The following is a 22,172-nucleotide window of genomic DNA, read 5'->3' on the forward strand; positions in this document are numbered from 1 at the left end:
ACTTCTGTTGTTTCCATAAAACGCTGCTTCAACCTTCATAACGTGTGAGGATGCTGGGACTCATGTGTGGAGCTACATTGGGGCCATAAAGTTTGTTTAAAAGAAAAAAAGATTTGAAACTGAACAAAGTTTTGAAACTGAAACAAGTTAGAATCTGAAAAAAAAGAAACTAAAAAAAAACTTCGAAACTGGAAACAAACTTTTGAAACTGAAAAAGTTTGAAAGTAAAAAGATATTTTGAAATTGAAAAAAAAGATTTGAAACCAAAAAATATTTTGAAACTAAAAAAAGATTTGAAACTGAAAAAATGTTAGAAATTTAAAAATTGAAACTAAAAAAAGATTTAAAATTTAAACAAGTTTTAAAATTTAAAAAATATTTTTGAAACTGAAAAAAAGTGTGAAAGAAGTTTGAAATGTTCAAAAATACTTTACAGACTCAAGTTTTTTTCTTAGTAAATTTTTTTTTTTTTTGTGAACAAACATTATGGCCCTAATTTAGCTCCATACTCAGGAATCAGGAGAATGATGCATTTTAAAGGCTGACCAGTGAATTAAGCCCAACTGAGCAACCCGTTTGTGGAGTCTGTGTACAGTTAGATTATGTCTCCATCTGTTCAAAGTTGTTCAAAGTTTCCTCGCCGTATTTAGAGTCCCCACCTCTCTTTGGCGATATTTTGGAATAAGGTGTGTCCCCCAGCCACGGTGTTTACACTGGAGTCGAGGTCGGGTGAAATGACTGAACCGTTTGACAAACTGGAGGAATTTTCTGTCAACAAAGCCAAACTGTTTGAAAGGCCGAGTTCAGAGAAACAGGAAGGCTAACGAGGGTTTGACTGTTTGTGTTTCGACAGCTGAGGATCACGCTCACCAGCTTCATTAGCCGTATTTACAGACCCTTGGAAAACTATTCATAACCATCATCACCTTTACTAAAGACACAAGTACATTCAAGAAAAAAATACAAGAAAAGAAGACAAAAATAGAGATTGAGATTTAAAGGTGACATATTGTGCTTCGTTGAACAGGTTAGAATAATTCTATGGAAGATACAAAAGACATTCATTACTCATTTTTTTACACAAAATCATTCTTAGATGATGAGATTTTACTTGGTTACTTTCAGAATGATCTGTTTTAGGACCTCCTGGCACTTTAAATTCAAATAAGCCGCTTCTGGCCACGCCCCCCTCACTCAACGCTAACCATCAAAGATGAACATGGCTGTGAACAGATCTGCAATTATACAACCACACATCTTTGAAAAGCAGAACTGGAACCTCCTGCACAACTAACAAGAATGCAGCAAGTGGTTTCTGAATGGTAAGTCAACTAAAAAACACTTTCCAGCAGTTTTCCAGCTGGAAAGTGTACCAACACAAACCATGTTTGGTTTGTGTTGGTACACAAACCAAACATGGTTTGTGTACCATGTTTGGTACACAAACATGGTACACAAACCATGTTTGTCCAGCAAACCAAACATGCTGGACTTTTAAACCACATAAAAGGGCAAACTAACTACTTTGCAATATGTGTCAAATGCATATTTTTTTCAAAATGGCAGTTTCTCAAATATATTAAATGGTAGCATTTCTTTAAAGATTGAGCAAACTACACAAAATGCAAATGGTATTTGGTTCTTACGGTTTGTGGTTTCAATGTGACAAAATATGAAAATGTTCAAAAGGTGTGAATACATTTTTATATCCCATTAAATCTGAAATTAAAACAGAGTTTAATAAAAACTGTTAAGAAAATAATGCAGTGGTTTTCATGAATTTAGTTGTTGACGGCAGCATCATGCTGCAGGAATGTTTCTGTTGACAGGGGGAACGGCGGTACAGAAGCAATAGAAACTGGAGATGAAGAGACGACAGCCGAGTCCAAAAGCAAAGGCCAGAACCGTTAAAACAATAATCCTGTCCTGTTCTGACCTGCAGGCTGGAAGTCAATAACTTTAACAAAAAAGAAAGCAGAGAAGCTTCCTCTTACTGCAGACGGTGCAGTTTGTCCTCTGAAGAGCTAAACTGCACGTTCTGCTGTTTTTTATTTTCACAGTTATGGTATTTGTGTGAGCGGTCCCGCCCAGCCCCTCCACCCCTCGTGTTCGACCGATTCACAGAGGAGCCTTGTAAACCAGAATGCCCCTTTCATAGCCCCAATAACAGCTTCCTGCAGACACGCATCATCGCGGTGAAGACGTCAGCTTTGGCACTTCATGCTGCAGCAGCAGCTCGTCCTGCTGTATGGAGACAAGATCACACCGTATATCTGGACTTTAGCATCAGTAACGGCAAAAAACCAAATACTATTTTTGGTCTATAGTATCTGGGGAAAATACCCTTTTACACTTGACATAAGACAAAACTTATAAGTAACTCTTCAGAAAGACATAGGAGCTTGTTTTAAGTCAATAACTCATTAAAACTGATAAAAAAAAAAGAAAAAAGGTTTAGTTCCAGTGGTAGAAATGTTATAAATGAAATAATCTGTCAGTAGAACTAATAATTTATTATCAATATGAAGGAATTATTTACTTAAACAAGGTCATATTTGTTGCTAAAATATTACTTTTAATTTAGTTTTGTCTTAAATCAAGTGTAATAAGATATTCAGAAACTTGACAAAAATACTTGGTGAAATTTGATGTTTTTTCCGTGAAACTAAACTTTTTATGTAATAAACCAGTAACAGGACAAGGAGCAAGACCTGGACTGGTGGTTTACCAGCAACATTAACAAGGAAGCTTTAAATGTGACAGTTTTATCTTTTGAATATTTTATGGAGGAAACTATGGATAGAGAGAAAGCTTAAATCAGGGATGTCCAAAGAATAGCCCTCCAGATGATTTTGATTGGCCCACAAATCAACAGCAAATTCACAATTAATTCAAGATTTTCACAGACAAAAATCTGTGAAATTGTAATTTCACTATCTTTTTAAATCATATTTTGTACTTAATTTTACTGTATAATTCAAAATTGTGTCTGTTTTTTTGTTAAGCTATGTAACATAATCTTAAGTGTTGAGAGAAGTGCCTGCAAATAAAATATATTATTATTTATTTTATTTACAAATACAATGTTCCAAGACATGTTTATCTATGTGAAAGACAAAGTAGTTTTCTTTTGTTAACAATATTTCTGTTTTCATTGATTATATTTTTGCTGAATCCAGGAAGTACTACATTTGTTGCCAAATTTAAAAATAACAATAAAATAAAATAAAACTAAATAAAGATAATAACCCTAAAACGCTTTGGGAAATATTTACCTCTCATTTAATAGAGCAACTCTGCAGGATTCTGCTTATATTTTACAATTTACAGTTTATTTTTCTACCAGAATTAGACTATTTTACTTCATTAAAATAATGTCTAGTTACCACATTATTGGAAAGAAGACAAGAAATGAATTATAAAATAAATGTTTTTCATTTTAATTAAAAAATATGCCATGGAGTTCTCTAAGCTTGACAATTTCGGCCCTAATGGTAAAAGGTTTGGATCAAAGTCATGCAGTAAACTGAATATTTAGTTAGTTATTGCTTTATTTCATATAAAAGGGAAGAAAAATAGCATATTTTGCCCCTTGATAGGATACACCGTTATAACATTTCAAAAACATAACATGTTAAGGAGTAAAAAAGCAATTAAAATAGTTATCCATCCATCCATCCATTTTCTAAACATCCTTGTCCCTAGTGGGGTCGGGAGGGTTGCTGGTGCCTGGCGAGAGGCGGAGTACAGCCTGGACAGGTCACCAGTCTGTCGCATTAAAATAGTTATTCTATCTGTTATTTTAGTTCTTAAAAATAATTAGTTATCCTATTTTAGCTGCTAAATGTGCATACCTTCATTGAAAAGAAGGTGTAGTCCTCATTTTCACCTATAGGCGGTGCCGACGTTCTCCTACCGGCCTTGGCCATTTGTTATTGGCCCACACTGGGTTTTAGCCACGCCTTCTCAAACAAAACTTCTTCCTAATTGGCTGTTTCTGACGCCAATCATCCATCTGTCAAATTGGCTTCATGGAAACTGTCAACAACAGCGAGTCGAGCGTTCCAAAGCAGCAGCAGCAGCAGTAGCAGCAAAAGACATTTTTATGGCACCGTAAGTTTAATATTTTACCTCCTGTTGCTGATGAATGGTAATAAATGGGAAGTGATAAGTGTTGATATCCGTGGTATTATGTAGTGTCAGTGTCAAATTCTGACGTAAGGGTAGCAGAAGACTTGTTTACGTTGCCAAATTAGCGGCTAGTCGGATGCTAACGCAAGCTAACAGCAGCTAAAATAAGTCGTCAAAATTAACGTTAGCTCAGGACAGCTGCTTCCAAAACGAGAAGCAATAAAGGTGGCATTTAAACTCACAATAACAGTTTTAAATAATGTTCTAGTTTTCTTTTATTGACAACAGTGTAAATTCAACTTGCATTCAGATCTTCGTTGCGTAAACTAATGTGTTTCTGTAATAATAATATCAACTGCATTGTATTAACATTCCCGTGCTAAGAACTGTACTTTTATATTTCATTTAATCCGTCACTTTGACGTAATTTCGTACACAGGTAAAGGTGTCAGGCTAACTGAAGCGTTAAGTAGAGCCAGATGAATGGCGTTTCCCCTTTAAATCATTGAAATTTCATTCTTTACGTGACTAAAGTCCTTTTTAATTACTTTAAACTCATACACAGTGTATTATCAATTAACAGCTTATGATAAGTAGCATAAATTTGGTAGTTATTAACTAATTTTATTGAAGACTAAATTATTTATATTTCCATTTGCTCATTTTCGTAATCTATTTTTGCCGTCCATTTCCTGTGAACTACTTAAAAAAATAATTATTTTTGTCCCATTTGTGCCAATTTCTTATAGAATAAATAACCGGGGCAGCGGGTCAATTTATTCCGCTAGTTGTATTCACCCACCTTTAATTCACTCATGTACATGCATTTCATAGCATCTCTCTTTCCATTTTGTGCTTATAAAATGACCAATGTCATTTTCATATTTTATGGAGACGAATCATAATTGGAAAGCATAAATATCAGACATAATTTGCTTTAGCTTTAGAGCAATATTACTGTGTGTCAGATCATTCAGGATTTCTGAAATGCAGTGTTTGATAGGAGACATATTCAAACACTGCATGCAAATGCAGGTTGATGAGGAAATCATGATTAAAAACAAAAAAAAATTGAAAAGAGTGATAGAAAACTAAGATGAGTTTGGATGAATTAAAACTGTCATCGCAATAAAGCTTGTTTTCCTAATATGGTGCAGCTATGATTTATTTGTAAATTATGACCAGAGTTTAATAAAAAAAAAAAAAACTCTGAGGACTTTCTTGCTGGCACTGGAGACACATAAACACATTAACTGTATAATAAACTATTGATAGATTATGGAAAATTACTTCAAATATACTACACATCTTGTGCAATTCTGCTTCAAATTCAAATAACTTTGTGTTTATTATTAGGTTGTTAATTAATCTTTTACAAATCAAAATTCGCTTAATAGACAGTTATTTTTAAAAAAAAGAACTTTGCACCTGATCAACTTGTTCGACTAGTTGTCAGTTGCACTGGTGCAACCAGTGCAGTATTAACAAAGTAATCAAATCAAATTGTTTCAGTTTAAGCCATAAGCTACAAATTCACATAAAATTTTATCTTAAAGCAATCTAGTTTATGTTCAGGTATAAAGAATGAATGCAGTAAAGCAGACATATAATCCAGGAGTCAAGGTCAGGTTAAATATCAGTGACTAAAGCTGGATCTTTAAAGCCAAGGCAGCTAAAAAGGTAATTAGTGACTGATTTTAGATTGGTCAAGGAGCAACCACTGAAAGGTCACTTACTTTTTTATTTATTTTTTCCTACTAACTAAAAACTGCTACTATTCCCATTATTTACAGTTTTATCACGCATTTACGCTAACCGACCTTTAACTGACATACTCGAGTAATAATCAGTTCATTGCAAAATAAAGTACACAATGTTTATTTTTACTGTTTACATATTTTACTTACCCAGAATATTTTGAATGTAGTTTATTTAAATAATTTAAAAAAAGACACCTGGACTCCAGTTTTGTCTAAAAAGTTATGACATGTTGGAGTATTAGAGCTGTAGTTTTGTTCACCTGGGGTAAAATAATTTTAGATTATGGATTATACCAGATTATTTAAAATGTTTTATTTACATTTGCTGAATGTGGCAGAAAAACGCTCATTAACATCATGGCAACCTAAATCACAATAAACACTGTTAAAACGGCTGTTCTTTATTTTAGGTAATAGTTTCTTTTTTTTTAAAATTTCCATTAACAGTATTTCAGATTCGGCCTCATTAGATGTGAGAGTTTATGAAACCAAACTAAAACAACCCAAGAGAGACTTCCTGCTGGGTGAGAGACACATTTTAATGCAATAGGCTCCTTAGAAAACCACTGTTCTATAATTAGCAGTTGTTAAATGCCCCCCTTTTTATTTTTATTTTTTAACCATGTTTTTTTGTTTCTCATATATCCATTGATTGGTTGAAGGATTTTAAAGGAAACTTGTTCTTGTTGGTGGGAATAAACATTTCTACACCAACAAAATAGAAAATATGTCATCCAAAAGGAAACTTTATTTTGGTAAATTGGGACTTTAAATAACCTAAAACACTATATTTTCTACTTCTTCATTGAAATACTGATGTTTAGTGAGACATAAAGGAAATAATTTAATAATTTTTAATTGAAAGAAACAATGAAAAAAGTTTAGTTTAGGAGCCGAGGCTGCAAAGGCACCTTGCACTGTGTTTGTGTTTATGGCTTAACATGTGAGATCATCAGGTCAACTTTAGAGGTCAAGACAAAAGTAACTGGACGGTAACAAATGTTCCTAAAATAGCCTTAAATAAAAATTACAAGCAGTTCTAAGTTGCATTAGAAAATGTTGGTCATTTTGCTTAATTGGAAATGAGACGTAATTGATATTCAATCGATATGGTTTCAGATAAACAACAAAATTCTTCCAGGGGGTCTTGGCCTTTTTTGGCAGCCATGTTTGTTTTCTTTAGCATTGACGTCCCAGACGGGTTGCTTATTATCTCAGCTGTGTTGAGCTGCGTTCAGTGACAGTGATGTTCACTGCTGCAAAGCCAGCCTGCAGTCCTACATTCCCGATGTGCGAGTGTTGTAACATGTCACAAAGCAATAATCAGGTCTGTCTGCTGACTTTCCCATCTTTAAGCTGCTAATCATCAGGTAGTTAAAGTCTGAACACTCTGGGCTCTTCATTAGTCTTTCCTTCATGTTTACATGTCTACAGAACAGCAGCAGCATTATTATAACTATAAACATTTCATTAGCAGTCTGATGTCTCCAGATTTGGACTTGTTTAAATTCATGTTGCCAATAATCAAAAAGGGCTGCAGCTAAAGCTTTTTAGTTTTCTTTTTGTTTAATTAGGGCTGGACAATAAATCAATATCAATATATATCGAGATAGACATGATCAATATCAATAGATAATAAATCTGATAGAATATTCAATATTTATTATATAGATACAGTAGTTCTCATGTGACGTCACACTTCTGGAAACTTTGTAGGGGTCGGCCATCTTGGTAAGCATCCGTAACTAGCCATCATGACAGTTGCTATGACAACAATAAACTAGCCACAATCTTAGAAGTAGCTCTTGTTTTGCTAATATCTAATTTATAAACAATATAAATAAGTACATTGCAACTATTACTAAATTATAATTTTTGCGTACTCTGCTTTCTGTTTGTTGGCTCGCCTACCAAGATGACGGTTGTTTCCAACTTGCTGGGTAACAAGCAGTTTCAAGTTCCCCTCAAACTTCGGTTACCTAGCAACAAGCTGCTTAGCAACTGGCGTAGCAGCAGTTTCAGGTTTTTCTTCCATGACTCACAATTAATTGCTTAAGAGAAAAACGATGAATCGTGCAGATGGAAATGATTGAGCTTGTTTTAATTTATCATATGATTGATTATGACGGTATTAGTTGCCAGGGTAAAAAAAAAAAAAGATTATTGCGACTGGCTTGGTTACCACAATAAGAAAAACATGATGTTTGATTGTATTGATAATGTTTTTCATTGTGTTTGGCGTTAATGCAGGACTGCCCGTCGTTTCTGCAAATGGAGGAAAGAACTACAATCTCATAACTGGAGCTTGTTGCTGAATATTCAGCCAAACAGAATCACAATCAGCTGAACCAGTACTGGAAAATAAAAGACGGAGCAACGCTGCAGCCTCTCTCTTCCTTTAGTCCCGTCCTTTCTGTCTCGCCACCTTGACCTGCCTCTGCTGTGCAGTCTGAGCAGCGGGGTCCTCGTCCCTCGCCGCAGGCCTCGGGGCCCTCCCATCGGCGGCCCGCTCCGGCCGTTTGCTGGTGTCTGATGGCGCGGTGGGATGCTAAGGGCAGCCGCGGGAGACTGTGATGTCAGAGCCCAACAGCCCGGGCGAGAGCCAGCGTGGCGCTCCCAGATTCTTCGTGGGCTGCGAGGACGATGAGAGCGAGGTGCAGGAGGACAGCATGAGGACAGACATGGACCTGTATGAGGACGACGAAGACTCGGTGAGCGTCGTCTCGCTTCTGATTATTAGTGTTTCTGTATTTAAAACCACTACATTCAGTTTGCTTTATTTGTCCCCAAGGGGCAATTTCAAGGTACAGACTCAAAACTGAATTCATAAAATTCACACATGCTAATAAACGAGGTCAGTAATTATGCAGCCTAAGTGCTGCAATGGGCACCAAAAACACCAAATCCTTAAAAGTTTTTTTTCTAGTTTCTAGTGCAAATATATCCATACAGTTGAAATGAGACAAAACTAACTTAAAATTAAATTTTCTGTAAGACATGGATTATTATTTTAGTAAATAATTTCTTTATATTTATGGAAAATTACTAGTTCCATTTGGAGGTTATTTCACTGAGAGGAGCCAGTTGAGGTGGCTCGGGCATCTGGTAAGGATGCCTCCTGGACGCCTCCCTGGTGAGGTGTTCCGGGCACGTCCCACCGGGAGGAGGGGAGACCCAGGACACGCTGGAGGGATTACGTCTCTCGGCTGGCCTGGGAACGCCTTGGGATTCCCCCGGAGGAGCTGGAAGAAGTGGCTGGGGAGAGGGAAGTCTGGGCCTCCCTTCTGAAGCTGCTGCCCCCGCGACCCGACCCCGGATAAGCGGAAGAAAATGGATGGATGGATGGATGTCTGTCCATCCATCCATTTTTTTTCTTTCTTGCACAGTGGCGCAGTTGGTAGAGCTGTTGCCTTGCAGCAAGAAGGTTCTGGGTTCGATTCCCGGCCTGGGGTCTTTCTGCATGGAGTCTCCATGTTCTCCCTGTGCATGGTGGGTTTTCTCCAGGTACTCCGGTTTCCTCCCACAGTCCAAAAACATGACTGTCAGGTTAATTGGCCTCTCCAAATTGCCCCTAGGTGTGAGTGTGTGTGTGCATGGTTGTGTGTCCTGTGTGTCTCTGTGTTGCCCTGCGACAGACTGGCGACCTGTCCAGGGTGTACCCCGCCTCTCGCCTGAAACGTTGGCTGGAGATGGGCACCAGCACCCCTGCCGACCCCACTGAGGGAAAAAATGTCTGTTATAAATTAAATAATCTGCCAGTGGAATTAGCAATTATTCATCAATATAAAGAAATTATTGACTTAAAACAAGCTCCTGGGTCTTGCAGAAAGGTTTGTTAAAAAAATTAAAAAAAAACTTGAGCCTAAAGAAAACTAATCTAAAAAGGAAATTTTGAGGTTTTTCTTCAGTAATTTTTTTTCATATATATATTTTTTTACTTCATGGCTCCAGGTTTAGCTCCATTCAAAGACGCTGTAAAAGGCTATGAATTTTGTTCAAAGACTGAAACTGAAAAAAAAGTTAAAAACTTATTTCAGGGATTTTCACTAGAACCGTATGCTTGGGCTGGAGGAGATTTAGATTTAATTTTCAGCTGCAGACGCCCAGCTAGGAGGAGGCTGCAGCGTAAAACAAAAGACGATCATGCGGAAAAGCCTCATATCTGTTTTTCTTCCGGAAGCCTGTTAACTGAGTAATGTCATTGCTTCTGCCAGAAAACTGAAAATGGGTCACTGCTTTTTATCGTTTTCTGAACTGAATAAGTGTCTCCTATTTGCAGGTTTGACATTTCTAATTATTTTATTTTGAGAACAATACGCTACTGCAATAATAACACGTTGTAAGCCGAGGCCTCTAAGTTCTGAGTGATCTGTTTCCGTCCCGTTAGGCCGCGGAGCAACAGATCGTGGTGGGGATCTGCTGCATGATGAAGAAGTCCAAGTCCAAGCCAATGACCCAGATTCTGGAGAGGCTGTGCCGGTTCGAGTACATCACCGTGGTCATCTTCCCAGAGGACACCATCCTCAACGAGCCTGTGGACAAATGGCCGCTGTGTGACTGCCTCATCTCCTTCCACTCCAAAGGTGCCTCCCCTCCCCTAACACTGACAAAATCATGCATATTTAATCTGCAGTGTCTTTCCAATCATTTTCTGCTGATATTTCTCTGGATGCTTGTGTTTCCCCTATGGACGCAAGCAATTAATCAACTTATGATTAACTATCAATTTAAAACGAATTCCAATCGATTAACTAATAACGTCCATGTAGTTCTTCTGTTAGTGTTGTAGTGTGGTTGTTGTCCAGCAGAGGGGGCTGCTGGTCATCCTTAAAGGAGCCATTTGACACAGGAATAAAGGTGGCGGCCATATTGGAATGTAAAAGAGAAACGATCCAAACAGAATCTGACGCAGGATGAAACATTCGCTCTATGCAGCTCCTGTTACAAATATAAACATCGACAAGTTCATTAAGTTAAGTTTTCGTTTTTATAGCGCTTTATTCAGCTTAGCGTTAACATAAGATCTGCTGATGGGGAAAGCTGTACCTAGGGGGGAGTGGAGAGGGAACAAGCAGCGCCACACAAGATGGTGATTGATTAAGACCCGTCTCCTCACTCTGATTGGTTGTTTCTAGTTAGCAGATGCAGAGGAGCTAAATTTTTTTTCATAGATTGTCGGTCTCATACCATACTGACAGTTTCTGCAAATATGTAAAAGAATATATATATATATATTTTTTTTTACATAAGTTATACTGACGCTTTAATCAATAAGTTTCTCCATATTAAAGGTTTAAAAGTGTCTTTCTTTTCGTAGGATTCCCTCTGGACAAGGCGGTGAGCTACGTCACACTGAGGAGCCCTCTACTCATCAACGACCTGAACACGCAGTACTATATTCAGGACAGGTGCATCCACCTCACCCTTCCAGTCTCCAACAAAATAAACATCTATTGGTGTCTTTTAGTATCATCAGGCTTTTTCATGTGTTTTCCAGGAGAGAAGTGTATCGGATCCTGCAGGAGGAGGGGATCGAGCTGCCGCGCTACGCTGTGCTGAACCGCGACCCAGATAAACCAGAAGGTCAGCCTCGTGTTCCTGCTTGTGCTCTGAACTTATTGTATCAGGCATCCTTTATTCAGCCGGGTTCTGGTTCTGTGGCAGCTATGGGATAAATATAGCGCTGGATGTTCTGCAGGGACGAGTTTCCCTCATTAGGTTCTGTGACATAAAGGTCCTGGCACTCGGATCAGATGTTTTACGTGTTTAGGAGAGCTTCTTCTCAGGCCTCAGCAGTGAACGCCGCAGGGTCGACGTTTCCTGTGTGTCTTCGGCTTCACAATAAATCAATAACGATATAGATCACGATAGCTAATATCTATAGAATATTCTCTCACTGCTACCTAAGCTAGGTTGTTGGAATCAACTAACTCACTCGCTGTTTGGTTACCTAGCAACAACATTTTGGATAAAGGGGTTTCAAGTTACACCAACTTCGGTTGCCTAGCAACAACCTGCTGCATAGCTTGCACAAGTTTCCGTACACTGGCTCATGAAAATAAAAATAAAAGTAGCTGCTTAAAAATACAAAACAACGCTGTGGAGAGTAAACTGGATAAAACGACAAAGATCAGGATTTCAGATATTTAAAACTGTGACGGATAATTATTGATTATCCATTGATAATAAATATTTGATTATATTGTGATTATAGGCCCGTCACAAAAAATCAATAAATCACGTAATAATTGATTCCATTTACAACATTTATCCTTTTTTTTTCTTTTTCTGTTTCTACTGAAAATGAGAAAACAAAGTCTTCAGTCTTCTGCTTTGGCCTCAGCCAGCCAAAGCTGGTTTAGAGAGACTTTATAATTAATTTAGTTTGTTTATTTTGGATAATTAAAATGACTTCCAGTTCCGAGTGTTTTTACATTATTATGTTATTACCATTACATTACTTGAAAATGGTCTCAAAACAACAATATTATCATTTATCACAATAACTTCTGGGACAATTTATTGTCCAGCAACATTTGTTTTCATGGTGGGCCTAATCATGAAAAGTTTTTCAGCCATATCGTCCAGCCCAATGTGTGTGTGTGTGTGTGTGTGTGTGTGTGTGTGTCCAGAGTGTAACCTGGTGGAAGGGGAGGACCATGTGGAGGTGAACGGGGAAATCTTCCAGAAACCTTTTGTGGAGAAGCCCGTTTGTGCTGAGGACCACAACGTCTACATCTACTACCCCACGACAGCAGGCGGCGGCAGCCAGAGACTCTTCAGAAAGGTCGTGACCTCCGCACTCATGACTCGTTTAGTGATTCAGATTAGTCCGACCAAACTACAGGCGGCAAACATTTACTTATCATACACGGAGTTCCTGTGTGACTTTTAATTAAGTGTCTTCAAGGTCAAGAATTAACATCTTTTTATTGTTATTATTATTATTGTTTTATTTTTTTTAATTCATTAAATTTTTTAACTATGTAAAATATTTAGCTTTATTAATATTTTAGAATCAATAACTAAGTATACAGTTATGTTAAACATATTTATAAATACATTTAAAAAAAATAAAAAATGTGAATTTTATTTGAAAAATAAATAAAATAATAAATTAGTAATACAGAAGAAGAGGAATAAAAAATTTAGACCTGAAACAATTAATTAGATTTAATTAGATTTTTTTTTGTGATTAATTGGTTAGTGTTCAGAGTCAAAAAAGGCCATTTGGTGAAAAAAACAAACAAAAAAACATATTCAGATCAGTAACTGAGCCAAACTGTACAAAAAAAAGTTCCTTTAATTGAAATAAGTCCAACATTCAGGAGAGATTAAAGAAAACAGACTCTTAAAAATGCAACAAGCTGATCAGGAGTCATAAAAAGTTTCTTCTCTCTATGTTAGACTTTATTTCCACACATTTTCCAGTCAGGAAATTTAAAATATTTCAAAATAAGAGCACACTTAATGCTTCTATGTTGTGTTTTATGGCTTTTTGTCATCATCTGGGACCAGGCTGCAATTATAGCTTGCAGCTTTTTTTGTTTTTTGTTTTTACATTTTAGCTAAACCTGCGTCTCAGTTTTTAAAAGAAGTTGTGTGAAATAGAAGAAGAACTGAAGTTGGTCTCTGCTCTGTGCAGATCGGGAGTCGGAGCAGCGTCTACTCTCCAGAGAGCAGCGTGAGGAAGACCGGCTCCTACATTTACGAAGAGTTCATGGCGACTGACGGCACGGATGTCAAGGTTTGGGCAGAACTCGCTGAGAAACCTCAGCTTGGTGCAGTTATTGTGTTTTCATTTCATATAAACATAGATTACTCACACTCACACCCAGTCCATTTAACCATTTAGAAACAAACAAAAGGCCTTAAAATGAGTAAAATGGAGCCAGTCCAAGGAAGCTGTCAGGAGTGGAGCTGCAGCAGAGCGGAGGCTGGCTCTGCAGCGCGTGTTTCACGTGGAACGTCATGATAATGGCCGACATGTTTCTCTCTGTGAATAACCAGACTTCTGCAGTCCAGGCCAGAAGTTTGCATTCACTCATCTGATTCAGAAAAATCAGATAAATTAAAGGTTTTTAATAATTTAATGGATTATTCAGGTCGGACGTCGAGCTTCCCACTCTAGAAGTCTGAGAATTTTTCAGACGCGGACTTTGAGATCCAATATGGCCGCCCGCTCCTTGCATCAGTAATAGCAAGCTAAGGTGGAAACTAGGGCTGAAGCAATTAATGATGATTAATTGACTATTGAAATATTTAGTAATTGTTAACAGGAGTACACAGACAACACTAAAATATGTATGCATATGTAGAAAGCTCTTTCTCAGAACTTCATAAGTGGTCGTTTTAACTTCACCTGGTTTAAATCCTGTAAGAAAAACAAATCTCTCTCCTATCTTTTGCATTCAGTTATTAATTGGTTGTGCGTTTAGATTTCTCTCCACATTTGTGTTTGAATCACAGATTACAGCTAATTTGTGATGTTTTTATGTATTCACATGGTGGGACTTGAGAGTTTCTATTTCTAGGCCCTGTTGCCACCTGCCAGTAACATATCAACTGCTCTCAAACTCGCAGCAGAACCTCTGCTTCTGCGCATGTAAACATTTGATTTTCATGAGTTTTGCAGCAGATAAGTTTTAGTTTAGTTTACTGGTTGAGACTTGGAGCTCTGGTGTAACAGAACTGCTGGTTTGTGTCGGACTGCAGGTGTACACCGTCGGGCCGGACTACGCCCACGCCGAGGCCCGGAAGTCTCCTGCGCTGGACGGGAAGGTGGAGCGCGACAGCGAGGGGAAGGAGGTCCGATACCCCGTCATGCTCTCCGCCATGGAGAAACTGGTGGCCCGGAAAGTCTGCTTGGCGTTCAAGGTACGCCGGCCACCACCGGGGTGTTTACTCCATCATATCTGTGTTAGTGCTGAAACGATTTATTGTGATTAATCAATTCTTAAAATAATGATCAAATAATTTAGTAGAACAACATAATCAGAACAGTAATTCAGCTAAAACTGTAGAACATTCATGCATTTTGCATTTAAGATTAAAAGCAATGCTTTTGTCTGTAAATATGTTCTGCATATGTTAGGGATGCAACAATTAATCACATTACTTGTGATTAATCGATTCTTGAAACAATTGTCAACTAATTTAATAATCGATTAATCATTAACTGGAGTATAAAAGCTCTAAAAATTGCATTGAAAGAATCAGAGCAAATTAAAACCAAAACTGTATAAATAATATATATATATATATATTATTATTTTTTTTGCATATAAGACATAAAACCTTTGTAAATATGTTCCTATATGTTAAGGATGAAATGATTAATCGCGTTACTCGTGATTAATCAAGTCTTGAAATAAGTGTCAACGAATTTAGTTATCAATTAATCGTTAACTGGAGTATAGACTCAAAACAATGCTATTTAATGAAAGAACAACACAGTCAGAGCAGTAATTAAGCCAGAACTGTACAAACACGTTTACATTTTGCATTTAAGATAAAACAAACCTTTGTCGGTAAATGAATCCTTCCTACAGATAATTGAGCGCACACTAAAGGAATGCTGTTACTGCATTTAAAGCAATAGGACATTTATTTTGATGTTTAAAAAAAATAATAAATTTGTTTATTTGTATTTTCTTAATATATTTTTAATATTGTACAGAAAAACTCCAATGGTTAAATAAAAACTCTGCAGTTTGCCAATTTTTTTTCCTTCTGATTAATCAACTAATCATCAAAATAGTTGATTACTAAGATAATCATTAGTTTCAGTCCTAGTCTGTGTTTTCTCTCGCTCTTCCACTGCAGCAAACGGTGTGCGGCTTCGACCTGCTCCGAGCCAACGGACACTCCTACGTTTGTGACGTGAACGGTTTCAGCTTCGTCAAGAACTCGATGAAATACTACGACGACTGCGCCAAGATCCTCGGGTACCAGCTTTTCTTTCTCACCTGCCTTTTTCAACGTTTCTGAGTGTTTATTTGAGCTTTTGGTGTTGATGAAATGTCTCAGGAACATCGTGATGCGAGAGCTGGCGCCTCAGTTCCAGATTCCCTGGTCGATCCCAACGGAGGCGGAGGACATCCCGATTGTTCCCACCACTTCAGGGACCATGTAAGACCCGGTTAATGGGCTCATCTCATCACTAGCTGCTTTTCTTTGGGTCTTAAAACTGTGCAAATTGGAATTAGAAAAATACATTTTCCTTAATGGAAACATGTCGGTTTTGAAAAAGCAAAATATTTGTTTTCCAGCAGCTTATTTGTTGGCACTGGCTTCCTTGAACATCAGAGGCCTGACGGCTTCTCAAAACTCATCAAAGTTGAGTTTCTTATTGGAAAGCGTGGAATCCGTGGCTGTAAAAAAAAATTACAGACTAAAATTTTCCCAAAAGCCTGAAAACAAAAGTAACTTCTCCCAAATATAAGAGGCGTGTCGTGCCAACGCCTGAAGAAGATGCTGACATCTCGTCTGACGGCTACAGCGGCAAAAAAATTCAGGAATTTTGAAATTGATCTCAGAAGTTTTGTAGAAAAAACATGAAAATTTCTGAGATTCAAAAGTTTAAAAAAATCTCAGAAATTTTAAGATGTGATAAACTTTCTAGATCAATATCAGAAATTTTCTGAGCTCTTAAAGTCAAAAATTTTTCACTTTTGCAAATTCAAATTGGGAAACTTTCCAGAAAAATATTTTGCAAATTTTAGATTTTTGGATTCAGGAAATTCCTGCGTTTTTTTTGTTTGTTTCCTTTTTTTTTTTTTTTTTTTTTTATAAATTTCTTAGTTTAATCTAAAAATTCCAGAGGTTTGTTTTCTATCTGCAGTGGCCATACTATGTCTTCGTAGATTATTTATGATGATCGCTGCCATTATAAATGTTCGGATTCGTTGGCACCATAATTTTTAATGACTTATCATGTGAACAAGTTTATTCATGTCTTTTATTTAAGGGGAACACCACAATTACGAAATTGTGTATTTTTGTAAAAGGTTTTGCACACATTTATAATGGAAACGTAGCTTCTGTGGCTTAAACGTTCTCATAAATTTACTCTGAACTGGCCAGGATGGAGCTGCGCAGTGTCATCGCCGTCATCCGTCATGGAGACCGAACGCCCAAACAGAAGATGAAGATGGAAGTTCGCAACCCCATGTGAGATTTTCCCTCTGCAGCCCGATCACTAAACGCCACATTGAAAGACCAACCGGTCATTTGTTTCCCGTCAGGTTCTTTGATCTGTTCAAAAAATACGAAGGATACAAAACCGGGAAGTTGAAACTCAAAAGGCCGAAGCAGCTGCAGGTGAAACAAGTCGATCCTGACGTCTGAGTAGCAGAAATGTCAGCGCTGGCCGTTCCTCTGACGGTTTCTCCCTCTGGCCGTCTCACAGGAGGTGCTGGACATCACCCGGCAGCTGCTGATTGAGCTGGGGCAGCGCAACGACTGCGAGATCGAAGAGAAGAAGTCCAAACTGGAGCAGCTGAAGACCGTTTTAGAAATGTAGGTGAAGAAAGTCTGATGATTTACCTCATTTCCCTGGAAGCTCCTGAAAATGGCAACTTCTTACCAGGTTATTAAAAGCACAAGCATGGCTGCAGCCTGTGATAAATTAGCTTTTGTTGGACGTTTTTGTTCTCGTTCTCCTCCAACTTCCTTAAAAGCTCGCTGCTCAGTTTTCTCACTGTTTATAAAATAAACGTCTGCTGAGAAAAGAGTGGAAGCAGACCTATGAGGTCATGGCAGTGATTCACCAGACAGCTCTGGGCTTTCTGTTGTGATTGAAACCAATCCGTCTTTGCAAGGCCGTGGTTCTGATAAGCCTGCAGTGAGTTCAGTAACAAACGACACACCATGTGATGTAAAAGTTACATATTACACTTCCTTCAACAGATTAGAATAGATATATGGCCTCTACAAAACATGTTCATAAAATTTTTTTAACAAAATAATCCTTAGATAATCAGATTTTTGAGCTGTTTTAGGGCATCTTGTCACTTTAAATCCAAATAATTTGCTGCTGGCCACCCCCCACCTCAACGTTTACACTCGCACCTGAAAATGGCTTCAAGCAGATGCGTAATTATACAACCGTACATCTTGGAAAAGCATTAGTAGAGCCTCCTGCACAACTAACAGGAATGCAGCAAGTTGTTTCTGAATGGTGAGTAAAAGACAAAAGCTGGCCAATCCTGCTGGATTCCGCTTCGGTTGCTAGGTAACAGAGCTTTGCTCAGCTAGGGTTGCTAGGTAACGGCGCGGCGGCCGTGGAATGTGACATAACAATGAACTCAATTTAAATATACTTTATTAATCTCAAAAGGGAAATTAAACGGCTTGTTTCCAGACTCGGCAAAACATTAACTTATTGCCAAAAACTTATAGTCAAAGCGAAGCTTGTAAAGAAGAAAAAATATTAATAAACCAGCCAAATTATGAAAAAACCCTGAGATTTATAGTTCAGAAAATATGGTATGTTAAAGGAAAGTGGAAGGAGAATCTGCAGTAGAAAAAGGTGCATTAGCCACAAACGACAGGGATAACACCAGCAGGTTTGACCACTACTGGTGGAAACAGAGCCTCAAAAGTTACAGTTTCAACATTTCTGCACTTAAAATAATTTTTACTGGTCTGACTTACAGTTTTAATGTTGATTAGCTATGATTGTCAAATCAAAAATGCTTGAGAAACTTTGGAAGTAGTTTTATTTATTTTTTAAAATCTTTTTCTGGTTCTAAAGGTACGGTCACTTCTCTGGGATCAACAGGAAAGTGCAGCTGACTTACTTGCCCCATGGGCAGCCGAAAACCTCCAGCGAAGACGAAGGTTCACACATTTTATTTGTTCATTTATTTAAACCTGCAGATGGCTACTTTTATAAGGAATATGTTTTTACATATTTGGTGAAACTGTCACCATGTCGTGACAGAATGGTATGAGACAGATGATCTGTGAACAAATCAAGCTTCTCCGCCTTCTCCCAGTGCCTACCAGAAACAACCAGTCAGGGCAAGGAGGTGGGTCTTAGCGCTGTCAATCATGCCCGTGAATGCTAAGGCTAGTTAGAATAGCCATGGATTATGGTGGATAACAGTATGCCTGTAGTGGTGAGTTGTTTCTCCATCGTTAGCCCACTAGGTAGCATGTTCACAAGGCCTCCTGACTCTGATTGGATGTTGACTGCAACCATAGCTCATGGTGGAGGTGAAGGAGATTTTGTTTTTTCACAGGTTATCTGTCTCATATTAAACTCCCACAACATGGTGACAGTTTTAACAAATAAACATATTTTTAAAATAAAAGTTACATCCTGCAGCTTTAAGGTTTATGTTCACATTCGGTCTGTTTCAGACACGCGTAAGGAAGGCCAGTCCCTGCTGCTGGTGCTGAAGTGGGGAGGAGAGCTGACCCCTGCTGGCCGGGTGCAGGCGGAGGAGCTGGGCAGAGCCTTTCGCTGCATGTACCCTGGAGGTCAAGGTGAGAATGACTAAAATCCTCAGAATTTATCAAGCTCCCTTTAATCTGTCATACGATTGATTGATTAATCGCTTCCTCCAGCAGGCCTGCAGATGTTTGTTTTGTTTGCCACAAATCAGTGGGATTTCTTTCCACCTCTTTGTTTTCTGTTGGTTCATCACAGAAGATCCCAATAAAGAAACCAAATGTGATGAAACGGCTCATTGTGTTTAGAAAGCAGCATCCATGTTTGTTGACGCCGTTCTTCCTGGGTTGATGCAGGAGACTATGCTGGATTTCCGGGCTGCGGGTTGCTACGGTTACACAGCACCTACAGACACGACCTGAAGATCTACGCGTCGGACGAAGGCCGGGTGCAGATGACGGCGGCTTCCTTCGCAAAGGTATTCTGTGATATTCAGCAAATGATCCAGCAGTAAGCGGAAAATTATCAGGATTTATTTACTGCGTGTTTTTCTGGGTTTGGAAAAATATTTGAGTTCCCACCATTTTCCAAATTGAATTTAACGTTTTAACCTCTAGTTGTTCAGTTGGTGCCTGAGATCCATCTAGAGCTAAATGTTCTCTCAGATTTCGCAGCTTCTTCTGGATTCCAGACAGTTGGAAATTGGCTGAGCAGAGAAGCGGGATTAATGTTAATCTGCAGATCTTGACGCGCCAGCACCGCGTTTAGGAAAACAAAACGTGTCGTGTTCATGTGATTGATTTTTTTTCTACTTCTGTGTTGTTACATATAATTGATTTGGGTTTTATTTGTTTTCTCATTTCAATCAGTTCTACGGAAGAAGATTAGGGACAATGAAAGAAAAAAAAAACTATTTTGAGATTAATTTCAGAATTCTGACTTTTGATCTCAGAGGATTAAAATCACAATTCTGAGAAAAAAGTTAAGATTCTGAATTTAAAGTCAGATTTTTCATTTTTTTCCCCCAAATCTTCTGCCTTGGTGAACCTGAAATGTCCTCCACCAAATGTAGGGAAATGCTGTTAAACACAGAATCACTGATCATTCCTGTTTCGTGTGAGTGTGGGTTCAACTTCAAGTGTTTAACAACGGCCCTGCATGTGGCACCATTTACATGTTTTATTTGTATTTTTTAGAAGCAGAATGAAGTTTTGCAGATCCCAGTTTAAGCTGCACAGGTTCTGAGATCCAGTCCAGAAAGCAGAAAGAAATGTTTTCCACTCATTTTAGAAACATTGTCAGAAATAGACAGATTTGGGGTGTGTGTGTGTGTGTGTGTTTGTGTGTGTGTGTGTGTGAGCAGGGCCTGCTGGCTCTGGAGGGGGAGCTCACACCCATCCTGGTGCAGATGGTGAAGAGCGCCAACATGAACGGGCTGCTGGACAGCGACAGCGACTCGCTGAGCAGCTGCCAGCACCGCGTCAAGGCCCGGCTGCACGAGATCCTGCAGCGGGACCGCGAGTTCAACGTCGAGGACTACGACCGGGTAACGAGTCAGACAACGTATTTCATCACACTAACAAGTAGGAACACGCGACAGGCTGCGTTCACGCTGGCTCCTTTGCCTTAAAGCATCCTGGATCAGGCCAGTCTGAACAACACAGATCGGATTTATCCGAATGCAACTCGGGTCACCGGGATAAACGATACGTAGCTGATCTTTTCAAATTAGACCTGTGTCTGTACGGCCAGGTCGCATTCATCCGACCTGAACGTCATTGATACTCAACAAGCGTCACCATTCTGCGTCCTGATAAGCGCAAGCGGGAATAAAAGCAACAATCGTAGCGCACCATAATGAAGATTAAGTCGTTAACGAGCTGGCTCCTGTCATTAGCATCCTCGTTTACTTCCGCAAACACTGAGCGCTTCTTCTTCTTTTTTATGGCGGTTGGCAAAACGCTGAGCACGATCTCTCTGTGTGACGTTACTGCGCCATCTACTGCGCATGCAGGACATGTTCAGGTCTTCTGCAGTTCACACAGGAGGTCACATACAAGTTGCAAATGGACATGTGAACAACCACGCGAAAAAAAAATCAGATCTCACAAGAAAATCGTTTTTTCACCACTTTAAAACGAAGCATGTGCTTCTAAAGCCGACTGCAGGTTCCAACCACAACTCTGGGAAGGAAAGCAGGATTCAACACAGCTGTTGTGTTTCCATGTAGAGATTTAGATTTATTTTATTTAAATTTGATTTAAATGACCTAAAATAAGTTTGAACACATATAAATATATATTTTCAACTCGATTAGTATGTGATTCTTTTTTTTATATTTGTATAAAATCATATTGTGATGTTTATCATTACTGCCACAATAGATAATGTGATATGAGTTTTATGCCGTATTGTACATCCCTACTAATAAATGCTTTAAAGTTTCCAGCCCTGACTGAGGCGGTTTCTGTGGTTGCTGCTTAAGAAAAACATGTTTTGTTTCCGTGTTTCAAAGCTAAACCGTGACAGCTGCTCCACCTCAGCTCGTTATTTTTAACTCGCCACGACTCCCACAGACATCACGGTTAAACCGAAGCAGAAACTGTTCAACGGGGAAATGGTCAGAGTGTGAAAAGAAGCCACGAAGATCAACCACCAGATGCTTTTAGAGCAGAAACTGTCCGATACGGTTGACATAAAGCAGGCTGAGAGAGATCAAAATCTAAAGAAAACATTTTTTTTTTTAAACTCTGGACATTTACATCATCTAGTTGCATGAAGAAAACACAAATATAAACTATTTAAGTTTATTTTATGGCTAAAGATAAAGATTTGTCTTAGTTGTGCATAAACGCGTGCTGATTGTTTTTTTTTTTAAGCGG

General features: G+C 38.4%; 1 protein-coding gene across 3 annotated transcripts in view; it reads left to right on the top strand.

The window, feature by feature from the left end:
- Positions 1–3,959: 3,959 nt before the first annotated feature.
- The window catches only part of ppip5k1a (diphosphoinositol pentakisphosphate kinase 1a), a 58,804-nt gene continuing 40,591 nt past the window's right edge, over positions 3,960–22,172 (top strand). For all 3 annotated transcript variants that reach the window (XM_081605530.1, XM_081605531.1, XM_081605529.1), the window contains exons 1-17: positions 3,960–4,113; positions 8,142–8,602; positions 10,279–10,474; positions 11,209–11,299; positions 11,389–11,474; positions 12,524–12,678; positions 13,537–13,638; positions 14,607–14,768; positions 15,717–15,838; positions 15,921–16,022; positions 16,977–17,063; positions 17,138–17,213; positions 17,302–17,411; positions 18,649–18,734; positions 19,260–19,385; positions 19,647–19,768; positions 20,654–20,836. In XM_081605530.1, the coding sequence (XP_081461656.1) occupies positions 8,465–8,602; positions 10,279–10,474; positions 11,209–11,299; positions 11,389–11,474; positions 12,524–12,678; positions 13,537–13,638; positions 14,607–14,768; positions 15,717–15,838; positions 15,921–16,022; positions 16,977–17,063; positions 17,138–17,213; positions 17,302–17,411; positions 18,649–18,734; positions 19,260–19,385; positions 19,647–19,768; positions 20,654–20,836 (1,944 nt within the window). In that variant the 5' untranslated portion in view covers positions 3,960–4,113; positions 8,142–8,464. The remainder of the gene's footprint in view (positions 4,114–8,141; positions 8,603–10,278; positions 10,475–11,208; positions 11,300–11,388; positions 11,475–12,523; positions 12,679–13,536; positions 13,639–14,606; positions 14,769–15,716; positions 15,839–15,920; positions 16,023–16,976; positions 17,064–17,137; positions 17,214–17,301; positions 17,412–18,648; positions 18,735–19,259; positions 19,386–19,646; positions 19,769–20,653; positions 20,837–22,172) is intronic.

This window comes from Poecilia reticulata, chromosome 3, assembly GCF_904066995.2.
Source record: "Poecilia reticulata chromosome 3, P_reticulata-male-v2, whole genome shotgun sequence".
In the NCBI taxonomy this organism is placed as follows: Eukaryota; Metazoa; Chordata; class Actinopteri; order Cyprinodontiformes; family Poeciliidae; genus Poecilia; species Poecilia reticulata.